General features: G+C 46.2%; 1 protein-coding gene across 2 annotated transcripts in view; it reads right to left on the bottom strand.

Moving 5' to 3' along the window:
* Positions 1-1,448: 1,448 nt before the first annotated feature.
* Positions 1,449-23,295, bottom strand: part of ap3b1a (adaptor related protein complex 3 subunit beta 1a) — a 36,588-nt gene continuing 14,741 nt past the window's right edge. For both annotated transcript variants that reach the window (XM_068334219.1, XM_068334218.1), the window contains exons 15-27: positions 23,058-23,234; positions 22,272-22,458; positions 21,392-21,522; positions 20,591-20,720; positions 20,314-20,497; positions 18,341-18,482; positions 17,445-17,493; positions 16,997-17,103; positions 10,279-10,507; positions 8,314-8,398; positions 7,622-7,719; positions 6,403-6,541; positions 1,449-1,608 (exon numbers count right to left, since the gene is read on the bottom strand). In XM_068334219.1, the coding sequence (XP_068190320.1) occupies positions 1,455-1,608; positions 6,403-6,541; positions 7,622-7,719; positions 8,314-8,398; positions 10,279-10,507; positions 16,997-17,103; positions 17,445-17,493; positions 18,341-18,482; positions 20,314-20,497; positions 20,591-20,720; positions 21,392-21,522; positions 22,272-22,458; positions 23,058-23,234 (1,812 nt within the window). In that variant the 3' untranslated portion in view covers positions 1,449-1,454. The remainder of the gene's footprint in view (positions 1,609-6,402; positions 6,542-7,621; positions 7,720-8,313; positions 8,399-10,278; positions 10,508-16,996; positions 17,104-17,444; positions 17,494-18,340; positions 18,483-20,313; positions 20,498-20,590; positions 20,721-21,391; positions 21,523-22,271; positions 22,459-23,057; positions 23,235-23,295) is intronic.

Raw genomic sequence — 23,295 nt, 5'->3', positions numbered from 1 at the left:
GTGTGTGTGTGTGTGTAATGGGAACAGCTGGCTGAGGGAATGAGTACAGAGGGAGAGGTGATGGATGCGAGGGGAGCTCCTGTGACAGATGAGCTAACAGGTGTTCACCACAGCCCTCAGAGAGACGCTATTTATGAGCCGGAAAAGACAGCCAGACACAAAGCACACGCCGCCGCCGCCGCCGGCCTGCTCGCCGCTCAAACAGCTCACGTACCTCTGCACAACTTCACCCAGCAGGTCGCAGCAGGAAGCCTGAATATACCTTTAGTTTTTTAATGCCATTAAATTCGAGGATAAAAGATTTAAAGCTGATATTTTTTCTTAAGGTCGGGGCGGTTTTAGATCCTGTTCGAGCTTCACGTCTGATCAGTAGCCCAGAAATATTTTCACTGAGGTTCTACAGACCTCCAAGCATCTGGATGAAAATCTGTTTGCGTTACTTTAGTTGGATTTCCTCATAATAAAGAAAAAACTGTGTTACTAAAGACTATTCTGCGATCCCTCTGTCCAGAGTCGTGATCGCATGTCCTTCCAACAGAATTCATAGACATTGGATCAACGGTTGAAGCTAACAAAAGCATAAATGCTAACATTTATGCATGAAAAAAAACATAAATGTTAGCATTCGATGGAACTTACATGAAAGCGAAAGCGTTTGTGAAGAGTTGTGTTTCGCTGCCGGCCGACGGGATTCAACAGTCAGAGGGTGGAAACATGTGTGAGCAGGTGGAGCGACAGATTCATCAAAATCACAATGTCACGAGTACACGGTGCGAGCCTCAGCACGCTAATTAGCAGCGCTCATAAGTAGCGTTTTGGCGTTTGAGCCACGTTCAGTTAAGTGACTGTAAATTAGACGGACATGAGGGGAGGAGTCAAATAATTATTAAAAGACCAAAAAAACCCAAAAACTTTTTTTTTCATAAATCCACTTTTTATTGTCCACAAAAACTGACGCAGATAGAAACCGTTGAATGGTGTTTGGCTTTCCAGTAATATATTTTCACTTTGAAGGCACTTATAAAATTGCATGGTGGCGGGGGCGGGGGGGAGGGGTGTTGGAACGTGACTCGGAAGTTTGGGGTTTCTTTCAGAGCAGAGATTTGCAAGGTGGTCCAGATCTTGGGATGAAATCTGCTTTTTTTTTTGTAATTAATTGTTGGCAATAAACGGTAAAAGTCCATCGAAGCTAACGCGGAGTTACGTTCTGATGTCACGGCTTCGGAACCAAAGCAGAAACGGTGTGACGCCGGCGCCGCGTTCAGGTTCCAAAGGAATCGCCGTTTCTATGAGGCCTCACTTTTAAGACTTCCACTCAGGACAAACCTTCAGGAGCACAAACGTCTCCGACTCAGAAGTTTGTCTTAAACATGTGAACTCTGTCAGGAGCGCTTGTTCACCTTTACCTGGACTAAAGGAGGTGGGGTTGTGGGGGTGGGGGGTGGGTGTGATCTTTACACCTGAGCGAGGGCTTGTTTGAGGTCTCGGAGCAACATGGACGCCATGACGGTCTTCTCCGTGTTGATGGTCAGCAGGGCGGTGGCGGACTCCTTCAGCTCCAGCGACACCAGGACCAGAGCGCCGCTGCTGACCGTCCGCCCGGCGAACCTGCAGGAGACCCAGAGAACAAAAGTCATCCTCATGAGAGACACCCCCCCAAAAATATCAGACAAATGGCTGCGAAGGAAATGAATCGTGAGTTTTTGCTGCATCGTGACTGATTACTATAGACTGATACTGGATTATAAACCAGGTTTAGAACTAATCCATAAAACAGAAAATATATAATAATGTTCTCAATGTGCACATACATACATATATATATATATATATATATATATATATATGCATATTGAGAACATTATTATAAATTATTCTTATTATTATTTAATATAAAGAAAAAAAGAGGTTAAAATAAAACACCTGAAAATCTAAAACAAACAGAATTGTCTTCATCCTATAAATTAGTCTCACACCTTGTAAATACTCTAAATTAGCGACAGACAAAGAAGGAAAACGATGTGACAGGAACTACAGAGCGCAGATCAACAGACAGTCCATTATCTGAGCGACTGAAGAGCCATTAGGGGGGGGGGACATGCCCTCTGAGCCAGTCAAACAGGATGCTGCCTGTTTTTATGGACTCTGGGTGTCTATGAGTTTGGGGTGGGGGGGCTCTGGACCGTCACACCCGCTCCCTCTGGGCCACAGGGAGGATTCTCGGCCCGCCGTCTCCCTGGATACCGTCCCTGCAGACTGGGGAGTGAATCTGGGCACACATGGTCCCCATTCAGGGTGCTAACAAGAGGCAGACAGGGGCTGTGACCCGGCGTGACCCTCTTTGAGGGGGCGACAGCTCCGAGCTGAGGCCCTTCTCCCGCTCTGCTCCACTGAGCCTCACGTGGCGGACCCCCCCCCTCCCCGGCCATCTGCGTCCATTTAGCGCTACATCCCCGCAACAAAGACCCCCCGTGGCAGCCCGCTTAGGCCTGACAAAGAGCCCCACTTAGGCCCGACTAAAGCCTGTGAAGGGCCCCCGCAGGACGGCCTCTGGACAAGCGCCATCACACAGAGCCCCCCCCCCCCCCTCCTCCTCCCCAAGGCAGCGGTGACTAGCACGTCCACCAATTAGCACGCACACCCTAAAGACGGAGATGGGAGGGGGCACCGAGGGGACATGCACACACAATGAAGCAGCGCCGGCTCACAAACCCAGTGTGTCTGTCTGGGGTGGGGGGGGGGGTCGTCTCTGGGGAGCAGCTAAATTACCATCAACAGAGGAGAGGGAGTTTATCAGGGAGCTCTCCTCAGGCTTAATTAAAATATTAGCCACTTCAGCAGGAAGCCGCTGAAGAAGAGGATTCATTTCTGTCCAGGACACCCCCCCCCCCACCGAAATGCTTCTTTTAATAATTCAAGGGTTGTAAATCGGTCCACGTCAGCCATTGTGAGAATCCGTCGAACTCAAGTTCCTTCACAAATCCAGAATCTAGAAACTCTAATTTAAAAATAATTTCTAATTTCACTCTGTTTTCCCTTCAAATTAGCCACGTAAACACGACGCCGCACACGTCGGCCATTCCCTCGCCGCTGGCGCCATCGCTAGCTTAAGGTGTCCACGTGGTCCCGGCGGCTTTGCTAATGGATTTAGGATATAAATCTATCATTTACTCAACCAGTTAACACCACCCTGAGGCGGCTTTCATTTCGTCTCAGGAGACGCCGCGGCGGCCCTTTTGTTCATGTGTGGTAATAAGAGACGGAGCGTGTGTGTGTGTGTGTGTGTGTGTGGGGTTTTTTTTATATTGTGCTTGAAGTGCGTTGCGTTGGGGGGCATCTACATCACGTTTAGATTTAAAACAACATCAGAGCAGTTTTTTTTTTTTTAGACGCCAGAGGGGAAAGATTAAAGGCGGGCGGGGCCCTAAATGAGGCATTGGTATTCTCTTGCACTCTTCACACACCGGGCTAAACACTGGATTAATTGCAGTGTATGGAAAGAAAAGCAAAGCATAACCCCTGGACTTAGAGCAGGCGGATTGGCATCGATCGGCGAGGCTGCGGCGAAGCATCGCTCTCCAATTATCTGTGATTCTCCTCAGTGCAGAGCGCCGCTGTGCCATCTGCCTCGCCTCGGCCGCAAAAACACAAAAGTGGGCTTCAGACGCAGACGACAGGCCGCTGTCGGGAGATCACGCAACCCGAACCAGACGTGGACGGTACGCAAAAGCGACTTTGACGCGTGAAGCTTCCACCAAATCGTAGAGAAGCTGACGCCGAACGCCCCGGTTCTGGGGCGAGATGGACCAATGGAGGTGCGTCCTTCTGCTGAGTGGGCAGTGACATGCGAGCAGGCAGATGGCCAGAGCGATTAGCCCCAATTAGAAACAGGAAGCTTCCATCCCGACGAGCTGCTGGCGCTGCTAGCCCCGGTACGGGGAGCCAGACGGAGGAGGCCCGACCTGGACGAACACAACCGGGTCAGACACCGGGGGACACGGCAGATCACACGCCACGACGGCGGCGAAAGGAATCCACAATGGAGACACCAGATGTTTAATTAGATGGGTTATTAATGATAGTCAATTAAATTTTAAATAAGAACAAGATTTCAGCTTCATCGAAGAAAGGAAAATGTGTGTTTAAAGAGAGCTTAATTTAATTATATCAATATGTAAAGTAAAGTGGAAGAGTAGCTTATAAATCAGATTTTTTTTTAAATGAGGTTCTAACCAGAGGGATTGGCAATGCATGCAAAATTCGATCAAATTTGCTTTCAAACGGACTGAAAAATAGAGCACATTTATTCTATTCCGCCTGTTTAGACATAAACAAGAACAGCATTTTCTACATTTGCTTTCCTGCTTGATTTATTGCCATCCTCCTTTCCAGCAATCAATTTCTGTGTTTCAGCAGCTGCCTCCACCCCCCCCCTTCCCAGCTCCACACCCCCTCAAACTCAAGCTCCGCTGGGCCCAGAAGCCTGTTTGGAAAAAGCAGTGCTGCACCCTGCTGGTGAAGACAGGAAGTGTGTGAGGAGGAAGTCAGGTTTCATTCTGGGACAAACCCAAAGGGTCTCCCACCCAGAGGAGAGGGCCCTTCTCTGGGGAGATCAGAGCAGGAGAGCCCCCCCTCCTGCTTGGAGGTCACCTCACATATCACATTTAATAACAGGTGACCTCCACAATAATCTCTGAGTGGGTGTTTGTCATCAGATCGATCAATGCCGATCTCTGAGCGTGTTATTCAATGTATGCAGAGCGTGACTGAAATCAGCTCATGATTGGTGGAAATTTTGCGGAATTTAAAAAAAATCTATCTCTGAGATGATTTCAGCTCATCTTAAGTGATGGTTTTGTTGGGTTTTTAGAAAAATATATTTTGGGCATGTGCGTCATTTTCGTTTACACTGATGAACACTGTTGTCTGACAATAACAAAAACTAGACGGATCTGTAAAAGCCAATTGCACACATAATTACGAGACTATTCCTGTTCTTCAAGATGTGAAGGAGGAAAACGTGAAGGATGAAGAATGTTAAATTGTCTTTAATTCGATGTCAAATAAAAAAAAAAAAAAAAAAAAGCTCATTAAACAAACAAAAACTGAATGAATGAAATAGTTTATTCAAAAGAGCAGCCGTAACCATGGCCACGAGCAAATTATATTAATTATTGACTGATCTTCATAACAAACAGAAAAATGTCGGTCCAGTTCACTTTACGGTCCTAAAAAAAAAAAAAAGAAGAAGCAGAAAATAGTCCCTTTGGAGAAGCTGAAACCTGTGACTCCTTGGGGCAACTTGATCAACGTCACATCAATCTATGAATCAGCTAATCGTTTAAGTGTCTCAGACGGAACCTGTGCAGCGACGGGGTCAAATTTAAACGATAAAGGTCCTCAGATTTAGAGAAACTTGAAAAAAAAACCCCAACAAACCCCAAACAAACACAAAAAGACTCCCGGAAACGAGGCTGTCCGACGTTTCTGCGTTCAAGGAGATCGTGGCGCTCATCAGGAGGACGCCAGCAGACGATGTGGACAAGCGTCTTCATCATTATGCACCTGCAGGGCAAAACTGGGAGACAGTCTTCCTCCTTAGCCGTCAGGGGAGCGGGACAGAGATTGATGGCGTGTTCTGAATGACGTATGGGCTTATTGGATGCAGAGCTAACATTGATTTCCACTCACTCTCTCAGTTCTCTGTGTCCTTGTCCTTCTGTCTCACTAGGACTTCCTCTGGGTCCCTCGCCCCCACGCCCCCCCTTCCCCACACGGCCTCCGGGTTCCTTTCTTAAATATACAAAGAAATGATCGGGGCGCTTGAAGACTTGGAGGGACGTCCTCGACGGGACGGAGGAGTGGGGGGCAGAGCGCGGATGGAGTGAAAGACAAAGAGGAAGTGAAAGAGCGACAGCGGCGTGGAAGCGGAGACAAATGGGGGGGGGGAAGCAGGGATGAAGTGGAAGAGAGACAGAGCAGGAAACAGAGGGAGAGAGGGAGGTGTAATTATCTATCAGGTGTTCGGGTGTGCGTGACAGAGGAGGAAGCTCATTAGCACACTCTGTGTACACCAATTACACAGCCAGGCTTCTCAGGGCATTCCCCTGGCGTGTGTGTGTGTGTGTGTGTGTGTGTGTGTGTGTGTGTGTGTGTGTGTGTGTGTGTGTTGGGCACAAACACACTGATACACACAATTAAAAGGGACACAGTTCCAACGACAGTCTGGATCTATGAGTTCCTCTCTCACAGACTCCAGACATGAATTTCTCCGTCCCGCTGACTTTAGCAGTTTGGATTTTGTCAAAATCGATTTAAAAATATAATTTATAAAATATCCCAAAGTTCAAATTCGGATCGATTCAACGCGCTGATGTCCCGCTAACGGAACGCCGCTCTCACCTGTGGGAGTTGTTCTGGTTGGACGAAACCACGCCCACGTTAGCGACCGACAGAACCTGCTTGCTGATGGCGTGGCTGGAGATGTTTGCTGTCGCCATGGTGACGGTTGCAGAGGTCTCGTTCATGCCCAGGAGCTTACCTGAGAGGATGCAAACACGGGAAAAACGCACAAGTAAGACTTTCGAAACCGGCGTTTGTGTTTTCAGCGTTTTGGAGCGTCGTTTCCACATCCATGGAACAAAATAACAACAACAAGACAGCAACACAGATTGTGATGATAAAACCAACAATAGAACACTTCCTACTTCCTTAACGTCATTAAACACACTCCAGGCTAGGGCCATTTCATGTGCACTTAGTAATGAGTAAGGATTTGAAAGAAAGAATGGAGATAAATATGTACGGTTAACTTGAAATAAAAGAGGAAAATACAATGACTCAAAGAATTTATTTACTTCACTCAATGGGAATAAAGCAGCAATTTACCAGCGAGAAAAACCTCCGGGAAAGCAGGACGTTCTGTCTGACTATGGGATGCATTCAGCGCTCACAACACAACCAGCGAACATTAATTAATGCAGAAGCGGCATTTAGCAGCACTTAAGAGACGCTGATGGCTCAGATATGAGGACGCTCTCAGCCCTCAATGCGGCCTCTGCAGGTGTGTGTGTGTGTGTGTGTGTGTTTTCTATGTTGATGTAGGAAACAGCTAATGATGCTTTTATGAAGCACTTCATACGAGGGAGGCGCCGTGTCTCGACCACAAAAGGGGGGACATGTTTATTCGAGCCGGGGCTGCTTGGGTTTTATTTTGTACACATTATTTCTGATTGCAGAAAAGGTCGCTCAGACCGACGTCCTGATTGTTCTCTGGTCTGTAAAATGGATTTTAGCTAAACCTTTTAGAACTTAAAGCCCGCTTTTGACTGTTAACGACATTCAGAGTAAAGGAAGACAGATTAAACCGCAATTCAAGATGGTTTTTGAAGCTAAATCAGACGTATTTAGTCACATTCCCTGGAATCTTTCTTTTGGAGCTTCATCAACCGGTGCGGGTTGAAAATATATTTAAAAATGTATCGGCTAAAAGTAGTAAAACGATTCATGAATAAGATTGTTCTCCGTGACTGATTTTGATTTGATAGTGAAGGACGAAGCGACACCAAGCTGGGATTAATCCCGTTTCCTGTTTCCTTTCGTTGTGAACGTCCCAGCTCACCTTGCTCCTTGCTGAAGTCCTGCTGCGTCATGCTGGCCGGCATCAGCAGCTCTCCGACCGCCGGCTGGATGGACACGCCGAACCGGTCCTCTTTGGTGCTGACGGAGCAAAAATCACACAAAACAAATTAATTTTTTTAAAGATTTTGAGCAGAATAAACGTTGATTTCTTCTTCTTCTTCGGATGTGTGTGCGTTTGATTCGTGCGCGTTCGATGTTGGTGTATTAAACGCTTCTCTTCCGATCGCCTTTTGCAAATCATGCTCTGTGAATGGCATTTGGGGGCCGGATTGATTCCCTCCCATCCTGAACAGATTTTCTGATAAGGTTATTGATCGGGCTGAGCAGCGGTGCCAATGGCATTCAGCAGACTGATTCGGGCCGGGGCTGATTACTGGAGGAATAATTGTTATCCCGGTGAACCCGGATCAATCGTGGCTGATGTCTCACCTGGGAGTGCCGGCACAGAGCGTGGTAGGAAAAGGAGAATTAACAAAGAACAAACAAGAGAGGAAGAAGGTGAGAGAAAATGCAAACGGAGGCGAGAGAGAGGAAGACGCCGGAGGTGGATGTGACGATGATGAGCGTGGAGACAGAATGAGAGCAGCGCCGGGAAAAGAAGATGTACACCTGAAGGTCAGGGAGAGAGAAAAACAAGCCTGATAGATCTGAGAGGATGTCAGCTCGTCTCACCACAACTGGAAGTTGGCTGCTTGTGTCGAGTCGCTGAAGTCAATACCCATGGAAACCGTCACCGAGGCCTCTGGCTCCAGCCGCTCTGAGAACGGGAGAGAAGGGAGGAAGAGTGAGTGACAAGGGCAGAGAGTGCAGCGTGGGGAAGGATGGAACAAAGGGAGGAGGGTGTGTGTGTGTGTGTGTGTGTGTGCGTGGGGGGAGGGGGGTGGGGGTGTAGCAGAGTGGAACAGACAGGCATCCACACCACTTGTGTTTTCTACTTCACAAAGCAAGGCCACCGTGTGTGAGAAATCTATCCTTCAATCTCATTCCACACGTTCTAGCCTCAGGTAAAAAAAACCACACACACAAAAAAAAAAAAAACACATGAAGGACTGGAATATTTCCAAAACAAGATGCTTGTCAAAGAGCATCAGCGAGGGTGGGGGTGGGGTGGTGGGGAGACAGACGGGGAAGGGGAGGCAAACCCCGGGTTGCTCTGAGAGTTAAGTGAGGCCAAAAAAAAATGCTGAAGGGAGATTCTGGACAGCTGAATGGGATGAAGAGGAGGAAGAGATGGTGGTGGTGGGGGTGGGGGGGGACTGTTAAGGATGAGAACACAGACAGACAGAAACATCCTCCACGCCTCCCCAGACGGCCGTGCTGCTCTCTCCATGGACTGTTTTCCTCTACAACTCTTTGAACAGACCAGAGACTCCAGAGGAAACCATGAAAACAGAGTCATCATGGACCCCCCCCCCCCAAACAACCCTGCTGCTAACCCCACCCTCACTGCTAATCCAACCCTCCACTTCATATCCAAAACTGTTCAAATCAATCCACTGGACTTTAAGAAAGTTCCTTGAAGACTTTTCACCTCTCATCCAAGAGGCTTCTTCAGTTCTGGTGGTGGCTGGTCTTAACTCTGTGGGGTGTCAACAACAGTTTATGGGGGTGCCAGGGGGTAGTCAAAGGGGGTTGTTGAAACGCGAGTTTCACCGAGCTTTTCTATACTAATGAGGGTCATTAGCATGAGACACATCACCAGGGTTAATCTACTGAGCGATTCTTTTTGGGAGTTTCGAAAGGACCGAAAGGTGAAACGTCTACAAGAAACTTTCTTAAAGTCCAGTGGATTGATTCAAACAGCTCTGGATAACCATGACCTGCATAACTGACACCCTACACAGACATCCACTTCATATCCGACCTCCGATTTCTAATCCAAACCCCAGATTGGTGTCATGTTGCCCCTCAACAGCTCCACAAACCTGTTATGGTCTCTTGAAACAGAACAAAGGGCCCCGTGTTGAAGCTACCTAGCCAGCTAGCTAACTCAAAGCAAAACAATTTCAGTGTGAAACTTTAGCCGTTACTGCCGTCGCTTATCAAACTTCTTGTGAACCTTAATCTCTTACAACACGTACGAAAGCACCGGTGCAAGTTATCCGAGCCGACTCCTGCCACCCGCTCGCTAGTGGTCAGGCTCAATCGATCCAAATTACCCACTGTTTGGCTGCTCGAGTTCCTTCAATGCCCAATCAATCCGCTGAATTGGCAGTTTTAATGTGCTCCACTGCACAGCCCGTCCGTCTGGGGGTGTGCATGAAAAACAGGATCTTAGTGGAGCGCCGTCTCGTTTCACACCGTCGTACAGAGCCACAAGAAATATGAAGATTGTGCTTGTTTGTCGGTCCTGATCGATAATAAGGGACGGGGATTAGATGATGGTATCGGCTGTTTTCAGGGAATGGGACGAGGCTATTTGCTGGTGTAATATAAAGATCCTTTGATACAGTCTATGAAAAGCTGCACAAATTGCAGAGAACCGTGAAGGATGAGGACGGGACAAATGTGGGTGCATACCAGAGATGATTTTGGGTTTCAGGCTAGATTTTGAACTGCTTTCACTCCAATCTCATTCAGTCCGGACTTTTGGACATTTAATTTGATCTGGAACAAAACTGCAGGTGTGACACTGACCAATGGTGTTGAAGCAGTGGATGTTGAGGCTTGCTGGGCTTCGGTCTCCTACATGGACCTCCTCCAGGATGTGGTCCGAGTTATTGGTCAGTATGACCTGCACGGCCACCATACTGGGCTGGTACAAACAGGGCTGTCTGGGGAAATGGTACTTAGCCGACAGACCCTTTCCTGTCATGTGGTGAAGCAGCTCGTAGGTTTTCACAGGGCCAAACGATGGAGCGGTGACCTAGAAGAAAATGTAAAAAGAAAAGAGTGAGGTACAACTTCAAATAGAAATTTGTTACAACGAATCCAACAGAAAAACAGAAGTCATTATCAGAAAAATAAAATCCGGTACGGGCCAGACTAAACTAAGAACCGCTGGAAACAAAAAGCCTGAAGGGGAACATTAGGAAAACATTTTGCCTACGAGCGTAAAGCTCTTCAAATAAACACAATATCCAGGGACGCCTTGTACATTACAGAGCAAATGCATCCACAAAAGAGGGTAGATTAGTACAAGAATCTGCACTCTTTCCATCGCCCATATTCATGTGTTCACCGCGTCCAATGAGCAGGCAGAATGAAGCGTCTCGGAGCCGGCCGATGATGCCCAGAGCACCTTCCCTTCGTTAACTCTGTAGGGTAAAGAGGAGCCCATTTAAGAAATGTCCTCAATCAGGCCCAGTTAGATGAAAATGGGCCGGATGCTCGGTCAAACCAGACTGAATAAAAACTCTAATGAATAGAAACACGAGTGCTTTGGAGGGGCCAACTCCGCCATCCACAAGGCTTTTTAAAAGAGGCTTTTACCTTTTCAGAGACAAGAAATCGCATTACCTTTGAGAAAGATGGAAAAGAAAGGAGGTGAAAGCAGCGGAGGTGGCGGATTCTTTTTCCCCTCTCCTCCAAATTAACATCTTGTTACGTGGATGAAAATTATTCACAGTGGGCAATCTTTCAGTTTATTCGCTTGACAGTGACGAACTGTCAGCTCCCAATAGAAAGTCGAGCCTGGTCGGCCCACACAGGGCAACAGAACCCACACAGGGCATCTAGAGCCACCCTGGTGCTGTCAAATACGACAATATTCACATAACGAGCACAAAGTTCAGCCACACTTCGACTGCATCTCAAAAACACTCGACGTGCACAGCTCTGATTGTTTTATTGTGTCTTGAGTGAAGTTTCTAATTGTGAAAATGACGGAGGATAGGATCTTTTCACACCCTCATAAACACTCCACACCTGATTATAGTCCAGCTTAGAAATATCTTCCAAGAGTTCAAAGAGTATAAAATAGATATTTACAACGGAATGTGATAAAAAAAAACATGTCAAAGAAGTAAAAGGGCAAAATTCAAGAAACTCTTTTGTAGAAAATCAGAACCAGTCAAGAAGGAAACTACGGTAATTTAGCCAATTGAATCAGGCTAATAATAAAATACGAGGAGGCGCGGCAGGGACATACGTCCACAGCACATGTTGACGGATGTCAGCGTACGATGTTTTTTTGTTAATGAACTGGCAGCATCTTCAGACGCGGGCGACGAACGCTGGAGACGTGTTTGGTAAGGATGAAGAATCAGTTTGACGCACAAAGAGGCGCCGCAGACGGGATTCAGCGTGTCCGTGTGGAACGGCAGGAATTCTGATATGTGGATAGATGTTAACACTGATGTTGACGCAGTTTCAAAGGAGTTAAAACTGTTATGTCACATCACACGTTATGTCGTGTCACATGTTATGTTATGTCCATATTTAGCATCTTGAACTCTGAGGTTCAAGATGCTTCCATTATTTCTGTTTCCTTTCTGATCTGGTTCTGAACGATGTTTAGTTTTAAACGAGTGGATTCTCTCCTCCACGTCTGTCTATGAGTCACTCTTGACGCTTGTGGAGATGCTTGCCTCGGGTCACATGACTACCTTCTTAAAGGGGCCGCTCCAGTCGCCAATACAGAACACATTACCGCTAAACTGAAACGCCCAAGCTGGCAGAACCAACGAGAAACAACCTTTGGTGTGATGTTACGAGGACGCTGCTAATAAAGTTGATACAAACCGGATTCACCTTTATTTATTTGAAAAAATAGTTTTAATTGTGGTCGTATCGTTTTATTTTGTCGTCTTTATTCGCCATATCTTCAAGGCCGATCCGTGGAGCAAAAAAAGGTTGTGGACCAGTGTTCAAGAATGAATTTCTTATATGTGGGTGTGTATCTTTGTATGTTGGTTGTACCCTACAGGATAAATGATACCTGCCCTTTTATTTCCCCCCAATCTGGGTCCAAAGAGAACCTGTCCAAGTCGCATTAGGTGTGGAACAAACTAGCTGCACGCGCCGCTATATTTCGGTCTCCTTGACAGAGAAGCAGCATCTCTTGTAAAAGAGGTCAAACAAACATTTGTCGCCGTGCCGGAACGCCGTTGCGCCCTCGCAGGCGCCCGTCACGCCTCCGCCAGCGAACAAATTTATTGGGCCACTTTTGGATGTGTCAGAGCAGTCTGTGTCAATAAAGCCGGCCATAATGTTTGCCACCCCATCACAACGGAGATTTACCTCCCTGACAGACGCATCCTGCTTCAAGGTCCTGTCTGTCGCCTCGCCCCGAAGCCGACGGCGGCGGCGGCGACAGCCGGGACGAACGGCGACAGGACAGGGCTTCAAACTGCTTATTATCACCAATTTGACACAGTGGACAGTTAAAGCTTGACACCAGTGAACCGCAGGAGCCCCCGCTCCCGTCCACCCGCCGCCGTCCATAACACCTCAAGTGTAAATAAGAGAAGAAGAAGAAGGATGTAACCTTGACTTCTTTGTCAGTCCCCATGTTTTTTTTTGTTTTTTGTCCCCCATCTCCACCCTGGACAGGAAGGCGGGAGGTGACAATGAGGGAGGAAGTTGATTGAGAGGCTCTATTATGCATCAACTTAAAGGAAGCTCGTGTGATGGATGACACAGACACCAGTCACCTTCAGAGCCCGGACGCCACGCTCCCAGCATCCTCTCTGGCAAATGACCTGAAAATCTCGCTGACATATTCAAAAAGGCCCTAATCGGGGTTGGGTAGCTCGGTTTCGCGCGCCGAACACGACCAATTTACGAGAAAGCGGCGCGGATGCGAGCGCCAAGGGTGTGCGTAGAGGTACGGGCGTGTATTGAAAATCCATTTCTGATTTTAAGACGCCGTCTGATTCCTGCGGCGACAACGGCAACAGGATTTCATCATGTTCTACAAGAGTTGTGAGGATGGAGTGAGGGACGTGTGTTTGACTTTAGAGCCTAATTGTTCCCCTCGGTCAGGAGATGACAATTAATCGAGGGGCGTCGCAAAGACCTTGACCACAAATTGAATTAAATAAATGTTACCACCGCCATCTGAAGCTGCTTTAATGTAACAAGAAACCTTACAGACAGAGGTTAGTTCATTTGTGCCAATTTGTCAGTAAATTGGGTTTTCTGAAATGATTAATTTTTAAATTTTCCATTCAAGTACATCAGCAATAACAAAGTTTGGTTATTAACCAAGTATTGTCCTTCACCTGGGTTACGTATTGTTTAAAAAATGACGGACATTTCTTTGTGTTTGCGTGATTTTTTTTAATAAAACAAAGACAAAAGCTAATCAATATTCGTAAGACTGATCAATCTGCTGGTTAGTAATCAATTCACTGTTTGGTCTGTGAGCTAATCAATGGCTATCACAACCTCCCCTGTTTAAAAATAAAAAATTTGAGTTATTTCAGTTGAAAAAAAATTAAATTTATACGATTCTTAATTAAATTATTGATTTTTTGATTAATCCCCTGGTTGGTAATCAATTCAACATTTCAGTTATTTGAGTTGAAATTTTTTTCTTCTTCAATTTTTACCTTTCCAGATTAATTTATTGATTATTTATTTGATTTGATGTTTGATGTCAGCGTAATGCTCGACTGTGTCAAAATCAGACGATTATTGATTATTATTACTGAAGTATCCTAATCCTATTGATCTAACTTTATTTTCTTCATTTATTTACACCTTGTCAGGAGTTGCAGGAGAAAACAAGAACATTCATAAATAACAAGGATCTAAAGCACATGTGTCAAACTCAAGGCCCGGGGGCCAAATGTGGCCCGCCACATCATGTCGTGTGGCCAAAGAGAGAATACAAGAGTTTCTAAAAATAAATAGGTCAAAAGTGTGCTTTGAACGAAAACTACATTTCCCACAATGCAGTAATTCAGCCAATTTTAACTCTGACAAAAACGTTTTGAACAAAGTTAATATCCTAACTTGTGTTTGATGTCATTTTTCTTTATTCATTGGATAGTTTGATCCTTGATTGATGGGAGTTTTGTTGGTTTCATATCCTGACAAATTATAAGGATCTATTATAATTGAGCAACAAACAAGCATTTTTGTAACTGTAATGTTTGTAACTTGAATACGTAATAATTTAATATTAAGTAGTTCATTTATTTTAAGTTACATTGAGTTACATTTAGTTACATTTGTTAGTTAGATCTGGCCCTATGAGGACAGCCATGATGCTGATGTGGCCCCTCAGTGAATACCTCCACACAAACCTTCTAGCAGAGGCAGAAACTCGGCTAAACAAACTGAGGAGAAATGCTCCGACAGCGGCATTAAAACACTTCCCAAACTCTCCATTTATCACGCCGACCGCTGCACCGTCCCTGGGTGGGCATTTGTTCCTATTTAAGAGGCAATCTGCACAGTTTGAGTGGCAGCAGGAGGTTTGGAGGGCGGGGGGCTGCTATATTCCTGCCGCTCAGGGTCCTCCTGCTGATTCATAATTAGACGTGAACCCAGAGTGCCCACTACGGGGAGGTCAGAGGGGTGAGGAGGGAGGCGAGGGAGGAGGAGGAGGTGAGATGGCGCCCGCCTGATGGACACCAAATGAACAAATTATGATGGCCCCCTCTGGGTGTGATGGGGTCAAACGCCCTGCGCCCCGCCGCTGACAGTTCAATTTCCCCCCTACGCAGCCCCATTCGCCGACTGCTAATTATGAATGAAAAGTTATCAGGCGCAGCCGTCCCGCCACGCACGCGGGCAGAAGACGCCAGAGGTTTTGGGGCAGGGCAGGGGGGGGGGTACGGGTGGTGGTGGTGGATTTAAGAGGCATTTGTGAGAGATCCTAATGTCAAAATGTTATTAGAGGGAGCGGCTGCATGCAGAAACCAGGGAGGGTGGGGGGGGCAGGAGGGGGTGGGTCAAAGACAGTGACCGGGGTTAATCTAAATGCCTTTGATAACCATGCAGTAATTCTCTAAAAGGGCCCGAGCGCTCAGCTGAGACAGACTCGCTGCCTCCGTGGGCAGATTGCTCAGAAATAGAAATGACACCGAGGCCATACTGTGTGTGTGTGTGTTTGTGTGTGTGCGTGTGTGTGTGCTGATATGTAAGCCTCTGCATACGACTGAGGGTGGGGGTGGGGGTGAGGTTATTTACCCTTGTCTATGAATCCCGATGCCCATCATGTATTTATGCATAGAATTGACTCCAAAATCAGACGCTGGTTTGCATCAAGTTGTCCTGGTCTAATCTGCATTTCTATTCTCCATTACAGGCCGGCCTTCACCTGAGGGGGAGAGCGACTAACACGACTGCATAAACGCTGTCCTGAGAGCAGCTGTCAATCACTCTGAGTGACAGGCGGGCAGGACAGATGGGCCGAATATAAAGTAAGTCGCCGCGGCGCTCCGGTGCGTCACCAGAGCCGGGGACGACGCGGACGCCGCTCAGAGTTGGATGTACGAAGGCGTTAAAATACGCCTTTAATTTGTGTTTCTGGATTACATTGGGGATTTTATTCAATATGCTGTTGAGAATCCTTTTTTTTAAAAAGCTATTTTTAGATTTTACAAATGGCAATGCTGTACATTGCCTTTTCAGTGCCTTCTGGGATACCGTAGCCACGCCCACCCAACCCAGTTGGGTTGTGCTAATTCTGAGGGTTGATTTAAGTTTTCAGATGTTTTACATCCTTTAATTTAACAGCTGCGCCAGCTTAGGCCGGATTCATGCTGGTTTTTAGGTTCAATGAAGCTAATTCAACGCATTCATTTATTACATGAATCATGTTGAATATCCGTGTGAACGTTGAAATGTTAAAAAACAGATTCTAAAACTGTGCAACCGCCATTTTAGCACGAACCTGCCTCTGAGACGAAATAGACACAGTAACAACAGAGAGAACGGTCTGGACGTTTTCCTCCCCCGGGGGGGAGAAGACGAGATAGGAAACACACAGACGGCGCAGAGACGACGGCGTGCTGAGGAGAGAAAGGAGCCGTCACAGCGGGAAAGGTCAAACATCAGGTATACACAACGCCGACACACGAGGGACGGAACACCTGACAGAGAAGAGAGGTGGAAGATGAAAGCGACGAGGAGAGAGAGACGGAGTGGGAGGACTTACAGATGAGACGCAGAAATAGAGTTCAAGGGTGCGGAAGAACAAAAGACGGCGAGCGCCGGGAAGATAGACTATAAGAGGTACAGGAAACAGGGGGAGCAGTTCCACCGTCCTGACTGGCTATAAATATAAGGCGGCAGGAAAGGTCAATAGTTGGCGTCTGAGGCAGAAATGTTCCACAAGGGAGAGAGGCTCATTTCACCACCTCAGATGCTACGCCGCTCTTCTGTCAGCATAAGACGGAGAGGACTACCGACACACGGAGATGCAGGAAATGTCATTGGTGCGTGGCCGTGATGCACTGACCTGCATGGCGGAGGAGACGTTGGAGAGGGAGAGGCCCTCGAGGTCGGACAGCAGGCTGGACGAGATCGCCAGGGCGGTCTTCGGAATGTCGGCGGGCGGCGGAGAAACTGAGCATCGGACAGAAAAACAGACAAGTTAAGCCACCGTGGAGGAGCTGCCTATCGGAGTGTGTTTGGTAACGCCGCCAAAGGGAGGCGCCAAATACCAGAACTGTCAAATTTTGAATGCGTTAAAGTCGGAATGACTGATTTTCTTTATGTGAAACTTAGAGTTGTGAAAGAAAATACGCAGTGACACATCCTTGCCTTTTAACACGTGTTGACAGCTACACTCAGTAACTTTTATCTAGCTTTATTTTTACAGGGTTTTTAATTGCCTGAGGCGAATATCTAGGAAACAAACGTGATGGATCACACTGAGGGATTAAAAGTGGAAGTAAAACACTCACAGTCATCGAGATCCAGCAAGGAGACTTCCTGCTTGGACTTCACTTGCACCTGAAAACCAAATGAGACGATGAATAAAAATTAAAGTATTACTTCTGGAGGGCCTGAATCCTAAAGATCTGGATGTTTGTGTTTGTCAGGCGTGAACTCGTGGGGTACAAAACACACATGGAAACATACGTTTATGGCCCTTCCTAACAAACAAATGCTCCATTTAAAGAAGCATTAAATTCCACTCTGCATACTTCAGGATGAACAGATGACAAGACAACAGGACAGAGGAGGGAAAGAGGAACAATAAAGTTAAAGGCCGTGTCCCTGACGGGTGCCTGGTGGCGGTTATAGAGATGGAAACCTCGTTGGGTAAAGGAGGTCTGGAAGTGCGGGAGAGAGAGAAGGAGGGAGAGGTGTGGAGAAAGACGCATAATTCACACACCATGTCTGAATGACAAACTGTACGAAATGAGAATTTCATAGAACAGGAGAGAAAAGGGAGGGTGGGATCACGATGAGTGTAACAGGTGTGAAAGATGGAGGTTGAGAATGGACCAATAAAAAATCTGAAGATTAAAATATAGTCAGATGTTGTAATCTTGACACTTTTCTTTTAGACATGAACGTTTCTCCTGTTAATAATGACAGTTCTCATTTTATTATGGAGCAACTTCAATAGGAGAGACACATAAAATCATAACTTATACAGGCAAACAGACAATTAGATGATGGGTCCATTTATTCATTGAGCAGCTGATAGAATTCTGTAAAGATGGATAACAAACAGGCCAGAGGCTGAATCTGAACAAAGCAGAGCAACATTTACATGTGATGCAGCGGCGTTCACACCGTTCTACCTGAGTAGAACCTTTCCTTCATCCTTCATCCAAATTAACATCATCACCTTGGGTTTGGATTTGACGTCACTCTTCTTCGGCGGCGCGTTTGAATCGGAGTCATCCGAGTCCGTCTCCGAGCTGGAGGAGATTTCGGGCGACGAGCTGCTCTCCTGCGCGACGGGTCTGTTACCGTTCTCATCCGAGTCACTGAGACACACCAAGAACACGACAACACATGTAAAAGAACAGAAGAGAACAGAACGGCCTGTTCAGCTTCCCAGTGTGACATCACCACCATTCGATCGCACTATTTAAAGTGATTACACAATTTGAAAAAAAAAAAAAAAAAAAAGAAACCTGGAAAAGCTCGGCCCGAACAACAATCAATCTGTTTTTGTTTGCAAAGTTAATTCACTCAAAAAGATTTTTTCCATCTTTCTCCTCTCTCTTTCATTTGCTCTGTCCCTCTTCAATTTGTCCTGATAATGAGTGTTTACTCCGCCTGCCTGGGATTCGCAGCCGTTAAATTAATGAGGAGAATTGTGACGGTAACTGGCTTTTTAACTTGGGCGATGATGAAAAGCCAGTATTAATTTGGCCTACAGATTTCATTTGCTGCGAACAGGAAAAAGTGATATAAATCACTGTGGGCCTGATTAGGCCCTGCCTGAAATGACTGGGCCATAATGAGGGCATTATGCTGTGTTTGTTGTGGAAGCACTGGGGTGAACTGCTCTAATTACTGTGTATGTGTGTGTGCGTGTGTTTGTGTGTGTTCGAGCGCTGGGGTGAGTTGCTCTAATTACACTCTCTAATGGAGAGAACAGGGTCAGTCGGCAGCTTGTCACACAGTGAAATCAGGTACAATCGCTGGGAGTTTGTGTGTCGGTGAGGAAATGGACTGGATGCACGAGAAACTACATTTGCTCTTGTGTAAGAGAGGGTGTGTGAGCATATTCAGCAGTAATGACTCAAATCTCATTCATTGGTAACACCAGGCTGCTAAATGACCAATCAAAAGTCATTATGCATTAGCCATGTAAATGTGGGTTACGCTACCGGAGGAAAATTCCCCTTGATTAGCTTGTTAATGGAAGTCAGACTAACGATATTCCAGCCGCTCAGCCGGTCTGGACAGAGGAGTCTGCAGAAACCGACGCTGCAGTCACCTCCGGGAACGTCGTCGTCTTCTTTTCTCAGCAAGTTTTGATGATACAGTAGGTCAGTGGTCCTCAACCTTTTTTGCGCCGCGGACCGGTTTAATGTCAGACAAAATTTTCACGGCCAGCCGTTAAGATGTGGCGGATAAATACAATAAAATAAAACGATACGACCAGCAGAAACACTGGTATTTTGCAGTTTTCTTTTTCTTTGAAATCGTACGTTCTTCTTTCGTCTCTTTATCCCACAAAGAAACTTTCCTCAGGTTTTTTGTTAGTTTTGTTGCTTGGGAGTTTCAGGTTAGCAGTAATGTATTCTGTCTTAGCGGCCCCTTTACGAAGGTAGTCATGTGACCGAGGCGAGCATCTCCACAAGCGTCAAGAGTGACTCATAGACAGATGTGGAGGAGAGAATCCACTCATTTAAAACTTACACATACTTCACAATCAATCATTAATAAAACCGAGTTGTCAGTTCTGGATTCTTTCTGTGTGACTCGGTACCGACTGACCCATGGACTGGTACCGGTACACGAGTTGGGGACCACTGAGGTCAGTTAAAAGACATAAAACTCCAGCATCATGGCAAATTTAAATTTCTCAAGGAGATCTAAATAAACTGAGCAGAAGGAACAATCATGCCAGCAGGTGTGTTGTCACGCCGATGATTAAAAATGGCTGGAGTTGTGAACAGATGGGATTTTGAGCTTTGATGCAGCGAAACACTGATGACATTTGTTGTTGCCTCAGACGAACACGCGCCGGTCTAATGATCCAGAGAGAATCAGGAAAAAATTGAAAGAACATGGAAACATCTGGACACACCAAACACAAACGAGGCCTTCACAGTCTGACAGATGCGTGGGATTTCCCTGTACCTGTCGGCAGCGGGGGTCTTGTTTTGTTTCTGTGGTGCCTTTTTGGTTCTTTTCTTCTTCTTCTGTTCCGATTCAGATTCGCTGGAACTTCTTTCAGATCCGCTGGAACTTTTTCCAGAATCGCTGGAGGTCTTTTCTGACTCTTCGCTGCTTTCCTCCTCGCTGTCGCTCCCCTCGCTCGAATCTGTACAGTTTAAGGTGCGACAAAATAGTTCAATGGATCGATCAATCATGAGTTTAGACTTTCCCATCAAACTAAGAGGAGGACGAGCATCACCGCTGCTGCTGTCTTCACTACCGCTGCTCTCAGATCCATCGTTTTCTTTCTCCTCTTCATCATCCGAGTAGAACTTGTCAACAGGTTTGGATTTCTTGACCTTTCCCAACATCGGTGCCCATTCTTTCACCTGAGTTTCAAGAAACGTCATAAGTGAGCGAAGTGAAAGGCTTTGAATTACTCTAAAAACTGCACTGTCATCAAAAATTCTGAAAAAGAAGTTGAACTATTAACATAAATGCTCCGGTTTTGCTTCTGTTTTAGCGCCAGGAAAAAACAAATTAATCAGTTTAGATAATTGTATGTAACTCACTGGCTGCCGATGACGTCTATAAACAACAATGACGTTTTTCAATGGGGGGGGGTCAGGTGGAGCTTTGTCAGTGAAAATCCTGGTTCTAATCATGGAATTTAGCGTCATGACGACTGATCCAGTTACGTAACAGAGGAGGGCGAATCAGAGGAAGGCTGAGAAGTTCCGGCAGCTTACGATGCAACGAAGTTTGCGTATGTCAGAGCTCACCAACCAGCGAACACGATGTCGCTCCGAGCGAAGCATCTCGTGATCGAACAGAACAGAAAGAAAAAATGTCTGGAGTTCCAGAGAAAGTCTGCTGGAAGAGATCCGCTGCGAAAAGTTGAAACAACTGCTTTGCTGTCCAAAATAAACTGAAGCCTCCCAAAAAACAAGATTTTATTAGTCTGTATCTAATGTTTTAGTAAAAAGTGTAACCTGTCTGGATAATAAAGACTCTTCATTTGGTTGGAAGTGCAGTTTTGCCGAAGAGGCAGCCTCCTTACTGGTTCTATGATCTCCACGTTCCTCACGGTTGGATCAGGAGCAACATCTGGCCAATCAGAGAGCTCCTGGTACCCGGTGACTTTGCTGTTGAGGCTGTGGGAGAGAGTTCCCAGTTGGAAACGGTCTCGATCTGGAAGTAAAGGGGAAAAAAAAATCATCAGAGTCTTGAAAACAAAGGTGGAGATGTAACGTGAGTGCGTTCAGTGGCAGGAAGTGGATGGTTTAACGTCACCTCAGGCCTCGGTGAGGGAGCCCATGATTCGAGTGTGCGCTCATAAAAATCTTTGATATAATATTTAAGCATCACCAGCCCACGCATGCTTTTAATAGGAGCTCTCCTCTCCCTTACAGGAAGATAATCAATGTTGGTGTCGTGGGATCCGTGCTCTAAAAACTGTGCTTTGCTAACAAAAGAAGAGAGAAAAAGACTTCATTTGTGAATATTAAGAATGACAGGGGTGGTTAGCGGTCTCCATAAACATCCAGTAGGTGCAAACCGACTTGGAATTTTAATGCAGGAGGAGGACGATTCTGTCCATTTTGTAGAGGAAGGAGAAAGAGGAGAGACGGCTGAAAGAGGGAGATTTTTTTTCTTCCCTCTGAGTGTGAAAAAGGTTAGCATTAGCTCAATTATTTACCCATCTCATTAGTCAAAGGTAAAGGGCTCTGACCCAGCTGCCCTTCAGAGAGACACAGACAGAATAATAAAACCACTCACTGAATCAACTTTGCATACTTCCACAAATAGAGCCACTCAATGAGAAATAGATGAATTACCAGAGAGGAAAGGGGTTTAATCGAAAACTTTCAACTCATTCGGAGGATTTATTATCTTTCAAAATAAGGATAATCGCTTGATATTACAAACGTATGAGGTACCTTTGAAGGCAGACTCCAGCAACGGGGCCGGCTTGGGGGCCAGCAGGATACGTCGGGCGTACTTGTAGAGGGCGCCGCTCTTCTCGCTGGGCACTATCAGCTGCCTGATAAAGCGCGTCCGGTCTCTGATGTCATAGTTCTGGTCGTACTTGCCGAGGTTAAGGATGTACTGGGTCAGCAGCTTGGTCTGATTGGACAAGAAAAGCAGGATGATGAGATCTACGAGTACATGTTTATTAGCTTAAAAAAAAAAAAGAAGATCTTCCTAAATTGCAGCCAGTTTGTGGCGTTCCTCAGGGAGGATGTTGTTTTTTGGTTGTGGAACTGAAGCAGCCATTAACATAATAAAATCTGCTCTTTAATGACTCACGTCTCCTCTTCAAATCTGCTCTCAAACTAAAAACAAAAATGCATTTCTGCGCCGTTTCTGTCTCGCTCCCTCTCCTCCATCCTTGTCGATGTGTTAAAAGGTGAGAGGATGTGTTCACTTTGGGATGTATCGTCTGGGCTCATAAACCCGGCTCGGAGGCCAGAATCACCCCCATCTAACGGAATGGGCCTGTAGGCACTAAGCTGCACTACGACATGCTCCATTACATTAAAGCTCTTGTTCACGGCTCCGTTTAAACCGAACATTTGACTGCGTTCAATTACTGCAAGACAAAGCAGCCTCTTTTGACAGTAAAAAAAAAAAAATTGATACATGTCTTCTTCAATACTTGAACACCGTCCCAGTGATTGAGCCCTGCATTCGCCTTTGGATTTGGAGAATCGTTCATTTCTCACCTGCTTGGAGTTGGTCAGGTAGAGCTTAGCAGCTAAGTTGACGGTCTGCAGCTTCACCAGGTCGTCTTCTGTCGTGAAAGTCTTCGCCATCTTCCGGAGAACGTCAGGGGCGATTTTGGGCACCCTGTCGCAGTACTCTCCCATCAGCCACAGGATGCTGGCTCGGGCCATGGGAACCTGAGAGATTGAGTGACCGATAGGTAGCAGTTAGTTGTAGCGCCGGCATACGTGTAGCCGT

Source organism: Antennarius striatus, chromosome 15, assembly GCF_040054535.1.
Source record: "Antennarius striatus isolate MH-2024 chromosome 15, ASM4005453v1, whole genome shotgun sequence".
NCBI lineage: Eukaryota > Metazoa > Chordata > Actinopteri > Lophiiformes > Antennariidae > Antennarius > Antennarius striatus.
The sequence above is the reverse complement of the archived record's forward strand: the minus strand, read 5'-3'. Positions and strand labels throughout refer to the sequence as shown.